This window comes from Mirounga leonina, unplaced genomic scaffold (genome assembly GCF_011800145.1).
Source record: "Mirounga leonina isolate KUSES-001 unplaced genomic scaffold, KU_Mleo_1.0 Mir_94, whole genome shotgun sequence".
Classification (NCBI taxonomy): Eukaryota; Metazoa; Chordata; class Mammalia; order Carnivora; family Phocidae; genus Mirounga; species Mirounga leonina.
Window position 1 is genome coordinate 50,781,956 of NW_023270855.1, and position 16,012 is coordinate 50,797,967.

At 53.8% G+C, this 16,012-nt stretch overlaps 2 protein-coding genes across 4 annotated transcripts; both read left to right on the top strand.

Moving 5' to 3' along the window:
- The first annotated feature begins 213 nt into the window (after nt 1–213).
- TMEM205 (transmembrane protein 205) lies at nt 214–2,757 on the top strand. 2 transcript variants are annotated; one of them, XM_034998662.1, is made up of 4 exons: nt 214–301; nt 866–974; nt 1,081–1,244; nt 2,261–2,755. In XM_034998662.1, the coding sequence occupies exons 2-4, from the start codon at nt 875–877 to the stop codon at nt 2,564–2,566; spliced, it is 570 nt and encodes a 189-aa protein (XP_034854553.1). In that variant the 5' UTR covers nt 214–301; nt 866–874; the 3' UTR covers nt 2,567–2,755. The 2 variants fall into 2 exon arrangements, with proteins under 2 accessions (XP_034854553.1, XP_034854554.1); XM_034998663.1 differs by lacking the exon at nt 214–301 and adding an exon at nt 309–400 and having other exon boundaries at nt 2,261–2,757.
- A 945-nt stretch (nt 2,758–3,702) lies between these two features.
- RAB3D (RAB3D, member RAS oncogene family) lies at nt 3,703–15,995 on the top strand. Of its 2 annotated transcripts, none has more exons than XM_034996974.1 (5): nt 3,703–3,874; nt 5,225–5,499; nt 6,167–6,285; nt 6,374–6,498; nt 15,432–15,995. In XM_034996974.1, the coding sequence occupies exons 2-5, from the start codon at nt 5,272–5,274 to the stop codon at nt 15,584–15,586; spliced, it is 627 nt and encodes a 208-aa protein (XP_034852865.1). In that variant the 5' UTR covers nt 3,703–3,874; nt 5,225–5,271; the 3' UTR covers nt 15,587–15,995. The 2 variants fall into 2 exon arrangements, with proteins under 2 accessions (XP_034852865.1, XP_034852864.1); XM_034996973.1 differs by lacking the exon at nt 15,432–15,995 and adding an exon at nt 10,634–13,525.
- Nucleotides 15,996–16,012: the final 17 nt, after the last annotated feature.

The window sequence follows — 16,012 nt, forward strand, 5'->3', positions numbered from 1 at the left end:
AGAGTCACAGAGAGGGGTGGGGCTGACATTTTAGCTCCGCCCCCGCCGATGCAGCCGAAGGCCTTATTGGCGCCTTCCTGCCTCCGCAGATCTTAGGAGCCGCGGTGTAATTGGGTAAAAGCCAGACTAGGGGGCGGGATTCCAGCTGGTTTCCGCTAATCGATTAGTCAATATCTAAGAGGGTGGTACGGAAGGCGGCAGATCTACGATCCAATTGGCTTCGGGTTTAGTTGGGAGGCGGGGAGAATTCTTGGGAGGTGACTGAAGAGGTCCGCGGGCCGCCTGGGAGCACAGGAGTGAGGTAGCGAGCTCAGCCCACCCGGGCCCCGGTATCTGGCCCCGGCAGTACTGTTCTCGGACTCCTGGGTGCTAAGGGTTGAGGTCTGGGTGCAATGATAGGGTCGGTGTCCTCAGAATGAAATTTGGGGTTTCCTGGGATTAGATGGGGTTTCCGGGGGTGCTTTGGTGTTCTTCCTGGTGATATTTGGGATCCTGAGATGAGAGCCGGAGTCTTTACTGTTAGAATTAGGTCCTCGGCTAATTCTTGGGAGTCACTGGGGGGATATCTGAATACCCAGGGCTGCGAGTTTGAGCTGCTGGGGCTAACTGAAATTTTCAGGTCTCGGAGGCAGCGTGGATGCTGGGGTCCAGAGAGCATGAGATCTTGAGGGCTGACATTTGGAGAGATGGGGTTGGAGGTTGTCTCAGGATTGTTCTGGGTCTTCCCCCACCCGCAATCCCGGGCTGGTATCCCTTGATCTCTCTCTCTCCTGGGTTGGCCGTGATCCTGGCCTTGAGCAGGCTCACAGGCTGAAGACCATGGGGCAAAGGTAAAACTCTGAAACACCCGGTGCCTCTTTCCCAGGCCTGCAAGATGGAGGAAGGTGGGAATCCAGGAAGCCTGACTAAGATGGTCCATCTACTGGTCTTGTCGGGGGCCTGGGGCATGCAAATGTGGGTGACCTTCATCTCAGGTAGGGACCCTCCACCTGGACATCATGGGTACCCAGGGCGGAGGCAAGAATGAGAGGGGGGGCCTGGAAGTGTCCTAACAGGCGTGTGGTCCCCTGTACCCCACAGGCTTCCTGCTTTTCCGAAGCCTTCCCCGACATACCTTCGGCTTCGTGCAGAGCAAACTCTTCCCTTTCTACTTTCACATCTCCATGGGCTGTGCTTTCATCAACCTCTGCATCTTGGCTCCACAACATGCCTGGGCTCAGCTCACATTCTGGGAGGCCAGCCAGGTATGCGGGCTTGGGCTCCACTGTCCTCTGGAGACTCGTTCCCAGGACCCCACTGAGCACCTATGGCTACACCTTCGTGAGAATTAAAACAAACAAGCAACTGCACCTTCCTGGTGGATACGAAGCTGGGCTCTGAATACCCTTGAGCAGTGCACAGCCTGCACAACCATCCCTAGCAGCCCTATCTATCCCTCAGTGTCTCCCTGCTGGCTCCTGCTCCCTCTCTTTCCCCTGACTGGGCCTGCTGCCAAGTTGTGGTGACTCAGCTGGGTTGGGGTAGTGACCCCAGCTCATTGTTTAAAAACCAGCCTGACTGGGAATTTACAGTCCCCCACTCCTATCCACACATTTTCTCACCCACGAGGAAGGGAACCATCTCTGCATCTCGTATTTCTCTATCCTGCCCTCCCCCTGCCCCCATTATGTTCCTCAGATGTGGGCAGGTAAGGCCTGACAAGGGTTTCAAGAATAATCCCAAAGATACAGGAGAGGATTTGGGGTAACTAGAACTTCAAGGACTTTCTGTTCACTCCCTGTGGACCCAATCTCAGCTTCTGGGGTCTGGGCAGGGACCATAGAGGAGATGGGCCCTGTCTTAGGCTCTCTTTTGGGGGAACAGTTACGGTTCTTTGTCCCAATTTGGGAAAGAGAGGTTCTGCCCAGAGATACCCCCACTTCTGGGGAGCAGGGGGTGGGGAGGAGACAAGGCTGCGTTGTGGAAATTCCAGTCTGGGTATCAGAGGAGGAGAGGCTCAGGGTTTTTTGGGGGTGGGGGGAGGTGAACAGAGGAGACGGTGATGGAGCCTTTCCTTGGGAGCTGCTGGTTTCAGGGTATGAAAGCTGGAGCTCTGTTTGGGGCCTCCAGATGGGGTTTGGGAAGGACAGGGAGGCCTAGCTTTGACCGAATGCAGTCTTCCACCCCGCTCTGGGCTTTGAGGATGCAGGAGGACCCTCCCTAGGAGCCCTCCCACCGCCCAGGCGTGACTCAGCTTGTCCTCCTTCCACCACCCTACCAGCTCGGCCTACTGCTTCTGAGCTTCACGCTGTCCACCGTCAACGCCCGCTGGCTGGAGCCCCGCACCACAGCTGCCATGTGGGCCCTGCACAGGGTGGAGAAGGAGCGGGGTCTGGGCGGGGAGGTGCCTGGAAGCCACCAGGGCCCCGACCCCTACCGTCAGCTGCGGGAGCAGGACCCCAAGTACAGTGTCCTCCGCCAGACCTTTTTCCGCTACCATGGTCTGTCCTCCATTTGCAATCTGGGCTGCCTCCTGAGCAATGGGCTCTGCCTTGCAGGCCTTGCCCTGGGTCTCAGGAGCCTCTAGCACCCACTTCCGCTCTGGCCCTGCTGAGGCCCCAAATGTTAATAAAACACTTCTTTGGAAATGCCTGCTGTCATTTTTCTCCAACTGGAAAGCAGGCACAGGGGTGGACAAAGGTAGAGCTGAGGGCCTTCATTACCACATTCATGTGGCTGGATTTCGAGTGTTAGCTATTAACTGGCCTGAAGCTCTTCCTATAATGGTGCTCATTTATTGAGCACCTGCTGTGTGCAAGGCGCGGTACTAACCATCGCACATACCGTGTATTATTGTAACAATAGCTGACTCCGAGCCCCAGGGGACAATCAGATTTCCCAACCCATCGACTTTGGGGATGGCCACATGACTAGCTTTGGCCAAGGACATGTGAAGAGAGTCACTTGCAAAGAGATGTGTACAAGGCAGTGCATGATTAGCTACATTTTTCCTTCATCCACGTGGCCCTTGGTGGGAGCTATTATCGTTCCCACGAAGCAATGGGGACTCAGAGAAGTTCAGCAGGTGGCTTCAGATGTAGTTGCTGGGATTTGACTCCAGCAAAGCCTGCAGATCTTCTCATGGCTTGAAAATTCTGGGGCCTCACCTGAGCCCGGATGCCACATTTCCTCATTGTGTGGCCTCAGGCACAGAGGTACCCTTCTCAGAGGCTCCCATTTCCTTATGTGGAAAAGGTTTGATTCTAAGGGCCCTTCAGAGTCTTTCGCAGGGACCAGCCCACTTTAGGGTCAGGCATCGCACTTTCTCGAGGCACTAGCTCAGATCAGAGCCCTCACACAGCCCTGTGAGGTAGGGATTCTTGTTATGGACCCCTGGACGACGGGCGCAACAGGCCCGCGAGGTTCAGTAACACGTCCAAAGTTAAACCGAGCTAGAAAGTGAGGGAGCTGGGATTCGAACCTGACTCCAGAATCCACGCGCTTCACTTCCATGCAAAGAGTAGGAGCTCGACAATATAGTTAGGAAAAGTGAAAAGTTTATTGTTGGGGAGCGGGCCCTAGGCTGCTCGGAGCTTGGTGCCGCTTCCAGCCCTTCCCCCCTCCCCGGCTTTCGCAAGCCCCGCCCCGGACTCGGCCCCGCCCCGCCCTCTCCCGGGAGCGGCCCCTCCTCCCCCGTCTGGGCGGAGCCGGCGCGGGATCCCGGCGGCTGCGGGCAGCGGCGGTGGCAGCGGCGGCGGCTGCGGGGTCGGCGTCGCGGCTGGGGCCAGGCCGCAGCGAGTTCGGAGGAGGAACGCCCGTGGGCAGCGCCCCCCCCGACGCGAGGTGACCCCTTCCGAGGGAGCGCACCCCGCCCCGCACCTCCGCGTCCCAGCAGGTTTGGGGGGCCGGGGGCTAGAGGGAGGGCCCGGGGCCCGGGGAACAAAGGCAGGCGGTGGGGGAAACGCCTCTTCCCTCGCCCCCACCCAGCTGGGCTCCTCGAGCGGCGTTAATGGGGCGCGGGCGGGGCAGAGAGCCCAGCTGGGAACAGGAGATGGGACCATATGGTGATGGGAGGAAGCTCCTGAGCCCCCCTGCACCGGCGGGGGCGCCCAAAATCCATCAGGGGAACAGGGCCGAGCCCTCCGGGGACCCTGATCTAGTGCCAGGCATGAGGGGGGGGGTGCTGATGGTCAGGAAGAGGTGGGACCGGCTGACAGGTGGGCTGGGGCTGCGGGTGGGGTAAGGGCTCCAGCCTGGCAGCCCTGCCCAGCATGGGGAAAGGTTTCCTGCCTCTCGTCTTCCCCTCCTCGAACTCGTTCTCCCGGAACACCGGGTGGGGCCGAGGGCTGGGCAGGAAAGCGGGCAGGTTCGGTCCTCTTTTAAAATGGAAAAAAGCCCCACAGGCGGTTGAGAAATAGCTTTGCTAAGGGTTCCTCTGCCTGCGTGCCTTCCATTCACCCAGGCCTCCTGGAGCCCCCCTGCGCAGCTCAAGGAGTAGCCATAGGCAGCTGAGGAAACTGAGGCCTCGGGAGGCTGTGAAGCCTAAGGGGGGTGTCGGGGCCCAGATGAAGCAACCCAGCTGTGGGGACAGATTGCCAAGAAAGGAAGGATCAGGGGTAGAGAGGAGTGGTGGTGGTGGGGTTCTTATTATGTGGCTTCCTTAGAGTTGAGGACTGTCACTGCAGCCTCTGGGCTGGGGCTGGGGTGAGTCAGCCCTAACCCGAAGGAGACGGGGCCCACCCCTTTGACAAACAGAAGGTGGCAGGACCCATTTGGGGCTAGAGCTGGGCTTTAAACCTGGGCCGTATCCACTAAAACTCCCTTCCCCGTGGAGGCCAGGGATGGAGTTAAACTCAGCGTTGGCGGGGGCGGGGGGGTGTCAGGGCAGGTGTCCCTGCCAAAGTCAACACCCAGGCCCTGAGGGGGGCCTCTATCCAGCTGGCAGGCCCCCCTCCCCTCGGCCCACACCTGGGCCAAGCCAGCCGCTCACTCTGGGGCAAAGTCCACACCTGTACGTTTTGCAGGGTCTGGCTCCTCAGTGGCCAGAGGAGGCACCCCATATGCCCCCCACAACTTGAGCCCTGGCATTGAATAAGCCTCCCCATTTTCCAGAGGAGGACCCTGAAGGCCAGAGAGAGCAAGTGATGCCTCTGAGGTCACTGGGCCTCCAAGTGGCAGAGTCAGGATTTGAATCTGGGTCTGGTGTGTGCACTGGAGCCATTCCTGGTGTTTTATTTTTCTGCAGGGCTCCAGCTGCCCCCCCCCCCCGTCTCCCGGAGGCTCTGTGCCAAGATGGCATCAGCCGGAGACCCCCCAACAGGCCCGCGGGATGCAGCCGACCAGAACTTCGACTACATGTTCAAACTGCTGCTCATTGGCAACAGCAGTGTGGGCAAGACGTCCTTCCTGTTCCGCTATGCGGACGACTCCTTCACGCCTGCCTTCGTCAGCACCGTGGGCATCGACTTCAAGGTCAAGACGGTCTATCGCCATGACAAGAGGATCAAGCTGCAGATCTGGGTGGGCCAGGCGGCGACTGTGGATCTGGGGCAAAGGACAGGGCTCTGCGTGCTGGCCCAGGAGGGGCTGGGGTTCCTCCAAGGAAGTCCATGATAGGGTGGAGGGCTGTGCGGAGGGGCCCCGGGTGAGCGAGAGTGGGTCAAAGTGAGGGAGGAGGCTTGGGGTAGATGTGAAAGGTGGCAGAGGGGGTGGGGGGAGTTATCTATGAGGTGAATTCATCAGGATGAGGATATGCCCTGCCCTATAGGGTCTGAGGGGCAGAGAGTGCTAACCCGAGGCGGGTTAGAAGTCCTGGTGACCAGTGGGGAAGAGGTTTGGGTACCATCCCAGGATCCCCCACAGAGCCTGTGGGCTCCTCAGAGGCTCTCACTCCCAACATGGCCGCCGATAGCGATTATCATGGTATTGCACACCAGGGTGTCCGCCCCAAGATGGTACTCTCTGGCCCAGGTGGCTCTTGCATGGGGTCACTAAGTCTGTTCTTGGAGATGAGGTACAAGTCTGTGAGAGGCCACTGACCCCTCAGACTGGGAATTCCTCAGAGGCAGGGCCATGCCTCCCGTCAGACTGGGGCTGTGAGCACAGGGGGGTGGCCCGCTTAGGGCCCTGCGGGGGTTGGGTGGGGAACAGGGTAGCTTCTGGTGGTCTGACCCTGCGGTGTGCCTAGGACACGGCGGGCCAGGAGCGCTACCGCACGATCACCACGGCCTACTACCGCGGAGCCATGGGCTTCCTGCTCATGTATGACGTTGCCAACCAGGAGTCCTTCGCCGCCGTGCAGGACTGGTGAGTGCTCGTGGACCAGTGACACCCTGACCATCGCCCTCTCCCCCTGACTCTCCATTTCTAGCCTCATGGCCCTCAAACTCCACAGGGCCACACAGATCAAGACCTACTCCTGGGACAATGCTCAGGTGATCCTTGTAGGGAACAAGTGTGACCTGGAAGATGAGCGGGTCGTGCCTACTGAGGATGGCCGGAAGCTCGCCGATGACCTTGGTTAGTGCCCAGCCTGGGCCCCGAGCCCTGGACCTCCCAGAACTAAACCCCAATCCCCCTACCCCCACCCTTGGGTCCCGGGTCCAACCGCAGTCATCAACCCTCTGCCCTTTGAGGCTCCGCTCAGGAAAAGAGCCACAGGTGTGCCACCTTCTGCATTTAATTTCAGAGAACTCAGTGACAGATACTGCCCGCCTCCCCGCTGCCCTGGGAACCCAGATCGGGCAAAAACATGGCCAGAAATGTATCCTCCAAACATCCCACCCACGTGGGAAGTGGCGAGTGTATCAAATCACAGCACTAAATATCTCACCATGGGGGAAGCCTCGAAGCATAAAGCACAGCCACACGGTAGAATACTACACAGCTGTGAAAAGGGGTGGACACGGTCTTTATGTTCTGCTATGGCAAGGTCTGTGGGATATAGGGCTAAGTGGGAAAAGCAAATTGCAGAGAGGTGGGCTTGACTGCTTCCTTTAGTCCGTAGCTCAGCAAATGTTTTCTTAAAGGGCCAGATCGGAAATATTTTTTATTTATTTATTTTTTATTTGACAGAGAGAGACACAGCGAGAGAGGGAACACAAGCAGGGGAAGTGGGAGAGGGAGAAGCAGGCTTCCCGCGGAGCAGGGAGCCCAATGTGGGGCTCGATCCCAGGACCCCGGGATCATGACCTGAGCCGAAGGCAGACGCTTAAGGACTGAGCCACCCAGGTGCCCCCAGATAGGAAATATTGAAGGTCATAGAATTTCTGTCACACACTTAGCTCTGCCTGAAAGCAGCCAGGGAGCTGACAGGAATGAATGTGACTGTCAGTAAACTTGGTTTACAAAAATAGGCAATAGGCGAGATCTGGCCTGTGCCTCGAAGTTTGTTGGCCCCTGCAGGAGTGCCCGAGAAAACTCTGGAAGGATACAGAAGGATCTAGTAACAGTGGTGACCCGTGTGTGTGGCCGAGAACTGGGGACCAGGGCACCGGGATGGGAGGAGGAGTTTTCAGGCTACCTTTTTGAATCACATAAATGGAAATTTAGGCTAAAAGGAAATATTTTTTTTGTTTTTTAACATTTTATTTATTTATCTGAGAAAGAGAGAGAGTGCGCGCACGAGCACAAGTTGGGGGGAGGGGCGGAGGCAGAAGCAGACTCCCCACTGAGCAGGGAGCCCAAAGCAGGGCTCCATCCCAGGACCCCAGGATCATGACCTGAACTGAAGGCAGATGCTTTAACTGACTGAGCCATCCAGGCACCCCTAAGCTAAAAGGAAATCTTGCCTGGAGTATTCTAGTATTCTAAGCCCTCCATAGAACTTTCCTTGCAGGAGGCATTGTAACCACCACCATAGGGGAGGGTGGGTTAAGGACCCAGACTCAGGAGCTCGAATCCCATTCTGCAACCCACTAGCTGTGTGACCGTGGGCACATCGCCTCCCCTCTCTGTGCTTCCATTTCTCCATCTGGAAAACAGAGTGAAAACCGTGTCTCCTTCAGAATGCTGTTAGAAAGATGAAATAAGCCAACACTGGCCCTGATTGAACATTAACGCATATTCTTTCTCTATCACTTTGTGATCTTGTATTGGTAACTTCAGCCGTCTGGGCCTGCACTTCCTCCTGTGTGAAATGAAGATTGTAACAGCCCCAGCTCATCAAGCTGTCATGGGGCCTAAATGAGTTATGACATATGAGGCCCATATCACCGTCTGGTACACACGCAGTTGTAGCTAAGTGTTAGCGAGCATGATTGTGAACTGTTGTTGATGCTTGCCCACGAAACTCTAGGCACCCCAAAATGGCCCACAAATCCTCAGATATTTACTATCTGGCCCTTTACGGAGAAAGTTCAGGGATCCTGGACTATACATAGTCTTCTTTCTCTTTTTTTCTTACCATCTATTTGTTGGACAAACTGGGTCTTTGTTCGATGGAATATCTCCCATTTGAGATCTGGCTCTTTGCTCCTTGGTGGTGTCATTTAACCTGTTCCTCTGTTCCCTGTGTTTTCTGGGAACTCCAGGTTGGGTCTCATTTCCAGGTATGATGGGGAGTCAGCCTTTGCAGCTGGGGCCTAGATCTCCAATTTGCCTAGAGTGGCGAAATCAGCTATGGTTTCCAGCCATGGGCTGGAATACTTGTAGATGTTGCCTCCACCTTGCAGAGAACATCTAGTGAATGGGGGTGAGGGGGCTTCCTACTCTGTCATTAAGTTTAAAATACTGGCATACAGAGCAGGAGACAGAATTTGATGCCAGTTTTGTAGGAAAAAAACAACACACGCATGCATGCGCGCACACACACACATACTCCCTACAGACCCAACCCCAATAATTGTGTATTTATATTAAAAAAAAAAAGTGGAAAGCAAAATATCAAAACACCAATAGTGGTTGTTTCTGGATGATGAGCTTACAAATAGCTTTTATATCCGTCTTGATATTTTTCAGTAGTTTCTAACTTCAGTGAATTTCTCCACTGAATATTGATAATCAGGAGAAAAAAGTATTAAAAAAAGAACTCAGGGGCGCTTGGGTGGCTCAGTCGGTTAAGCGTCCTCCTTCGGCTCAGGTCATGGTCCCAGGGTTCTGGGATCGAGCCCCGCATTGGGCTCCCTGCTCAGCGGGAAGCCTGCTTCTCCCTCTCCCACTCCCCCTGCTTGTGTTCCCTCTCTCGCTGTGTCTCTCTCTGTCAAATAAATAAATAAAATCTTAAAAAAAATAAAAAATATAAAAAGAACTCAGATTGAGGCAGAGCCACACACAGATAAGGATATGCCAGCCTTGCCTAGGAAGACAGTGGGGTGACATTGATGAGCACTAGGCTCGGAGTAAGAGATCTGAATTCATGGCCTGCCTTCATCATTCATTCAGTCAATCAATCAATCAATCAATCACTCAGCAAGTAGTTCCTGAGCACCTACTCTGTGCCAGGCACAAGACAAGGCAGACGGCAGTCCTGCCCTCCCAGAGCTGGCATTCCAGGAGCAGAGATGGAGAGTAAATGGGTAATTACATTTTTATAGTACAGCATGACAAGTGCTGGGATAGGGCCCTCTTTACCGTATGCTGTGTGTAATATGGCGGGCGTTTGTCTGAATTTCTGGCCCAACTTGGTGGGGGTGGTGGGGGTGGACCTATCAGGAACCATTCGGGGTAGCTCCCTGTAGGGAGAGCCTGAGCCAACCTTTTAGGGGTGCAGGAAGGATTGTCATGTACACCCTTATTGTTAGGTCGACAGCCCCCACTTTCTGCAGCTGAGGGATCATGGGCAAGTCCCCAAAGCCTTTGTACTACCTTCCACCTTTGGAAGGACAAGATTTTTTAAATGAAAAAATTTTTTTAATTTTTTAATTTTAGTTTTGGCGGGGGGGGGGGGAGAGGGAGAAGGAGCTGGGCTCGATCCTAGGACCCTGAGATCATGTCCTGAGCTAAAATTGAGAGTCTGATGCTTAACCAACTGAGCCACCCAGGCGCCCAGGACAAGCTTTTTGTTTTTAAATGAGAGACAAGTTAGGGCCGCCTGGGTGTTTGCTTCTTCTTATTTATTACTATCATTATTACCACTTAAAAAAAGAAAAAGATTTTATCTATTTATTAGAGAGAGCCAGCGAGGGCGCACACAAGGGAGGGGCAGAGGAGGAGGGGCAGGGGGAGAGGGAGAAGCAGACTTCCCTGCTGAGCACGGAGCCCAATGCGGTGATTGATCCCAGGACCTTGGGATCATGACCTAAGCCGAAGGCAGATGCTTAACCAACTGAGCCACCCAGGCGCCCCTCATTATTACAACCTTTAGTATGTTCTGTAGGTCAAGACTGTGGGCATCGCATATGCCCCACAGACGCTGGGAAACCGCTGTTTGTTAAATGCCTGCTGGGCACCAGAACATTACTTGCTGGACTCTTGCAGCCATTGCTTTGTGACAAAGAGATTCCTGCAATAGTCCAAACTGGGGCAGATTTTTATCAGCATCAGCATCGTTCCCTTTTTACAGATGAGCCAGCTGAGGCTTCGAGAGACTTCGGCACTCAGCCAAGGTCCCACAACTGCATGAAGGGCAGACCTGGGCTTGGAAACCAGGTTTGGGTGATGCCCAGGCTCTGCCCTCCTGGGGTCTCACTAGTGTTCCCACCTTTTGTCCGTCCAGGTTTTGAGTTCTTTGAGGCCAGCGCCAAGGAGAACATGAACGTGAAGCAGGTCTTTGAGCGCCTGGTGGACATCATCTGTGAGAAGATGAATGAGTCCCTAGAACCCAGCTCCAGCCCGGGGAGCAATGGGAAAGGCCCGGCCTTGGGGGATGCCCCACCCCCTGAGCCTAGCAGCTGCAGCTGCTAGAGATGGTCCCCAACCCCTGCCCACCCCTTCCGGCCTTGGCAGGGACTGTGACTGAGGCATGAGCCACAAGGGCTGTTTCCAAGCTCAGGGCGCCCCCTTCCCTCCCGTCAGCTGCCCCGGCTCCCGCATGACCTCCGACTTGCCCGAGCAGCCTTATCGCAAGCTCCAGACCCTGGGGATTCTGCACTGAGGGCAGAGTCTGGGTGCGTTGACATGCACGAGCTTGCCGCTTTTCAGGAATTCTAACGGAGGGAGCATGGGCAGCATGTCCCACCCCGTCTGGTGGAGGGGCCTCCACAGTGCCTTCTGGGGTTAGAACTCTTGTCCTCATCCATTCTGTGTTGGGGTTATTGCCTGGCATTCACAAGCTGGTCAAAGATGCTTCGTCGTCTTCCTCCTGCAGTGTGGGTCCTCAGAGTTCATTCCTGGGGAGGTGGAAGGTGAGTCCTTTCTCAGGGTCCCCTGGTGTGATCCCAGGCCCACCCGTGAACCTCCTTGGACCTCAAGCTTCCAAGGCGGGAAGGTGATTTTAGCCCTTGCAGACCCTTGCCTACTGGCCTGCAGATCCTCTGTCTATGAAAGCAGTATTAAAGCAGGTTTTCCCTTAGTAAAGGGGCAGGAAGTCAGAGGCCCACCCCCCCACCGGCTTCAGGGACTCCAGAAGTGCCTTCTGAGCTTCCCCAGGATTTCACATCACCCACGCCCCCGCCACTGTTTTGGCTTATCCACTGCAGCATCTCTGATCCCTGGATTGAATTCTGGAACCATGGGCCGCATCAGACTGGGCAGAGAATGGCCCAAGCTGTGGCGTTCCTGCTCGGGACTTTTTGCAGGGAGTTAACCTCAGAGCCGGGAGCCCCGGACCTCCCGCCCCTTCCTGCCTCTCCCAGGCCCCATTTAGCTGGTGATGTTTTAAGCAAGGTCTTTCCACATCTTCCATCCTGCTAGAAAAGGAAATTGAGCAATGTTCCTATCACCTGCTCTTGCTGGCGACTTGCCGATAGAAGGACTCGGGCTCCTCCCCCTCAAGGACCCTTGAAGACCCAGAGTCCTATTTCCTGAGCCATGTCATTGGTGGGGCCCAGAGAGGTGATGTTTCCTACTAATGGAGGAGTGACTCTAAGCGAGGCTATAGGGTTGGGCTGAAGGAGCAAGAAGGCAGGATTGGGTAATTACTGTTGCTACATGTGCTTCACGGACACAGCTTGGGAGTGGCAGGCTGATGGGGATGGGCTGGGAACCAGTCTCCCTGGTTGACACACGATCAGGGAGCCCACAAGGCTGGGCTCCCTAGCTGGTGGGGGCTCCTGCTGGGAGATTATGTGCAGTGTGGGGATCTCCATCTTGCTCTCCCCCCGACCCCACCCCAGCTCAGTGTCCTTCCTGCCCACCCAAGGCCAAACTCCAGTGGCATGGCACCCATTTTTGCCCCGGAATACCAACTAACATCCCATAATTTGACAGACACTGTGAAGATGGTCTAAACAGATGGTTTGTGTACGCCCCCGGCCCCTGCCACCAAAATGACTTGCTATAGCCTTAAAGATCTCAGCTTCCTCCTCCTGCAAGTGAGGAAGATCTGGTTCAAGTGGAACTTCACTCTTAGCCTTTATAGAAGCTCTACTTCGAATTTATTTCTAGAGGGCCCCATACATCCCTTGCCAAGGGCTGCCCTTAGAGCTTCAAAGAGAGGGTATCTGTAAGCCAGCAAGACAGATGACTGGTGAAATGGACAAGTTTCTGGAAACATACAGTGAGTTTGGGGAATGTTTGGGGGCAGGAGTCAAAAATGTTAGTTGCTTTAACATAAAGGGGAAATTAAAGGAGCTATTAAAAAAAACCCAAAACCTGTTAAGATGCACCATAGGCTGTCAAGATTCTGTAGGCCACCCCATTTTCCTTAAGCTGCTTGCCAAAAAAAAAAAAAAAAAAAAGGTGGTTCAAAGTGCCATTACCTAAGGGACGAGCCAACTTGTCATAGCCCACATGATAAAAAATAGCTTTGGCTGTGCCCTGTACCTGACGTGAAGTAAGCCTTGTGTTTACACATGATTTTTGAACAGTTGAGCTTTAAGTAGCAACTGGGACAGGTAGCTTGCCTCTGGGTTTTCTCAAAATTGGGAATAATGTAGGAGAGGGTTTTTTGTTGTTTTTTTTTTTCTAAAAATAATGCAAGTTTTTATTTTATAATTTTGGGTGGGAGGCTTCACTCATGATGGTCTCTGGGGAACCAAAACCACTGTCCTGGGAGATCATGTGGGTGGGGGTGGTGGTACCTGGTCAGAGGGATGGAGATTTGTTGCGGGAAAACCACTTCTCAACTCCAGGGAGACGGGGGTCTGGGAAGGGAGCCTGAGGCTGGGTCCTATATTCTCACCATTTGCTTTTAGCAGCTCATCTTTCCACTGCCATGACCACGGTTTGGGGTTGGGGGTTTGGGGTTCTGCTTTTTCCTTTTCTTTCTTTCTTTGGCCTCCCCAGAGATCATGTTCTTGTAAGTAAGGGGTGAAATTTGGTCTCGGTGTTGAAGCGCTAATTCCATGAACTGGCTTCTCCCCTGCGATCCCAAAACACTACGGAGTGAGCTCTCGACTCAGTCATTTATGTACTGGATGTGGTTCTCCTGTGTAAGCGATTCCTTGATGTCCACTCGGAAAGACGAGCACTTTTATCCACAAGAGAAAATAAAGCCGTTATGCCCCGATGCAGTTGTTCTTTTATTGCCATTAGTAAAACGTGGTTTTCAGGAAGAGGGTGGTTGATTTACAGCCACGTAGATGGTTGGTCGAGGGCTATGTAATGCAGCAGAATCTGGATCAGGCTAGGGAGGAGGCTCAGGTCTGGGGCTGCCTCTAGCCAGGCCTCATGTCCACCACCTTGGCCCTGGAAAGTTTGCTGTGTGGTAGGGAGGATGATCTGTCCTCCCCACAACAGCCAGAGGGAGCCTGTGAATACCCAAGTCTTCCCATTGCTCCTCTGCTCAGAGCCCTCTGTGGCTCCCACTCAGAGTAAATGCCTGAGTCTTCCCTGCAGCTCACAAGGTCCTGTGTGATCTGACCTGTCACTTCCCTCAATTCTCCCCACTTGCCCCCCACATTTGCTCTGCTGCAGTCACATTGACCTTGCCGCTATTTGAACACACCAGGCCCCTGCCTCAGGGCCTTTGCACTGGCTGGTCCATCTGCCTGAAGTCAAATGGCCTTCTCACTCACCCCCTCTTTCAGGTCTTTGTGCAAATCTCACCTTCCCATTGGCCCCCTTTCCCTCCTCTCCCCTCCCTGTTTAGTACTGCAACCTCTCCGCAGCCATTTCTGATGTCCCCTTCCCTGTGTCCTCCTCCCCATAGCCCCTAGAATCAAAACTACTATATACTTGTTATTATATATTTATATATATAATTATATATAGATATTATATAGATATTATATAGATATTTACTTGTTTAACTTAAACAAGTGTCTCTTTCAATATAATACCAGTCCCTCAAATGCAGGGATGTTTTATTTTTCACCACCACACCCAGCTCAGTTCCGGTTTGTTAGAATAAAAAATAAATATTTGGTTTTTGTCCCTGGTTCCTGGCACACAGCTCCTAAAACCCTTGGGATTTCTGGAGTGATAAGAGCGTCTTTTGTATGCTAATGAGAGGCCTGGTGGCGGGGAGTCTCTAGGTAGCTTCAGGAGGGGGGCTGGTCTCCAGAAAGACCACACCACGACTAGAGGGTGGGAACAATGAACCCAGCCCCCTGACCTTAAAGTGGAGGGGAGACAAGCTGGAGATGGAGTTAATCACCAATGGCCAATGATTTTATCCATCATACCTGAGTGATGAAACTTCCATAAAAAGCCTAAAAAACAAGGAGCACCTGGCCGGCTCAGTTGGTTAAGTGCCTTTGGCTCAGGTCATGATCTCAGGGTCCTGGGATCAGCCCCACGTTGGCTCCCTGCTCAGCCGGGAGTCTGCTCCCTGCCCCCTCCCCGCTCAAAAGGCAGAGAGCTTCTGGATTAGAAACACATCAAGGTGCTGGGAGGGTGGCATGCCAGGAGAGGACATGGAAGCTCTGCACGCCTCCTCCATACCTTACCTGCACGTTTGGCTGTTCCTGATTTATATATCCTTTCATAATCAACTAATAATAGTAACTAAAGTGCTTCCTGAGCTCTGTGAGATTCTAATTATCAAGCCTGACAATCTATCAAGACTTGTTGGGGCCCCCTGATTTTGGAGCCAAGTCAGTCAGAAGTATGGGTCCCCTGGCATCTGAAGTGGGGGCCGTCTAGTCGGACGGAGCCCTAAAGTTTGTGGTATCTGCCTCAAACACCGGGTAATGTCAGAGTTGAACTCTAGGACACCCAGTTGGTGCCCGGAGAGAATCGTTTGGTGTGAAACCCCTCCACACACACACACACACACACACACACACACACACACACACATTTGATGTCAGAAGTGTCGTCAGTAAAAATAGTTCATTTATGACTTAGAGCCGGCGCACCCTAGACGTTTGTTGAGTGAATGTATGAACTGCAGAGCTCAAGTGGGAGCTAGATCCACGGACTCACATACTGTCCCAGGCTTCTCAACTGCTCTCTGTGCCTTTGCTCTGCAGCCTTGCCCTCGCGAGGTGAGGTGAGCTTCAGGGGAACTGGTCATCTTATCCCAAGTCCCCCAAACGAGTACCCACGGCCGCCTGAACCCGAACGTCGGGCCGAGAGATGGAACGTGCTGATTGGCTGGCTGAGACCACGTGACGGCCCTGCTTAGGGACAGACCTCGGAGAGGTGGGCTGACTCCAAAGGAAACTGGTGTGTTCTTTCCTGAAGCAGGAGGCGATTGCAGCAATAACAAACACAACATGTGCTCATTTTAGCTTCCTCAAAATCAGCCCCCCCAAAGAAAGATGGAAAGATCAGATAAGCCGCCATTCTGCAATCCCCAGTGAAAGAACTGATTCAGGTAGTTGCAGTCATTGGATGAAGCCCTTGGATTATTTCTCAGCAGTGACCATGGCCCACCCTTAGATTCTGGGTGAATGTCAGAGTCCCCACACCCAGGCCCCATCCAATTAAATCAGAAGGTGGAAGTCGGGGTGCAGGCTTGGGTATTTTGTGAAAGTTCCCAGAGGGCTGAGAACCAGTGACTTACAGGAAAATATGGGGGAGGGAGGAAGAAGATCAAGGGTTCACAGTA

Coding starts and splice junctions, on each gene's coding strand:
- RAB3D (XM_034996973.1), top strand. CDS start 5,272: ATGGCATCAGCCGGAGACCCCCCAACAGGCCCGCGGGATGCAGCCGAC. Junction 5,500..6,166: donor GGATCAAGCTGCAGATCTGG/GTGGGCCAGGCG, acceptor CGGTGTGCCTAG/GACACGGCGGGCCAGGAGCG. Junction 6,499..10,633: donor GAAGCTCGCCGATGACCTTG/GTTAGTGCCCAG, acceptor TTGTCCGTCCAG/GTTTTGAGTTCTTTGAGGCC.
- TMEM205 (XM_034998662.1), top strand. CDS start 875: ATGGAGGAAGGTGGGAATCCAGGAAGCCTGACTAAGATGGTCCATCTA. Junction 975..1,080: donor GTGGGTGACCTTCATCTCAG/GTAGGGACCCTC, acceptor TGTACCCCACAG/GCTTCCTGCTTTTCCGAAGC. Junction 1,245..2,260: donor CATTCTGGGAGGCCAGCCAG/GTATGCGGGCTT, acceptor CCACCCTACCAG/CTCGGCCTACTGCTTCTGAG.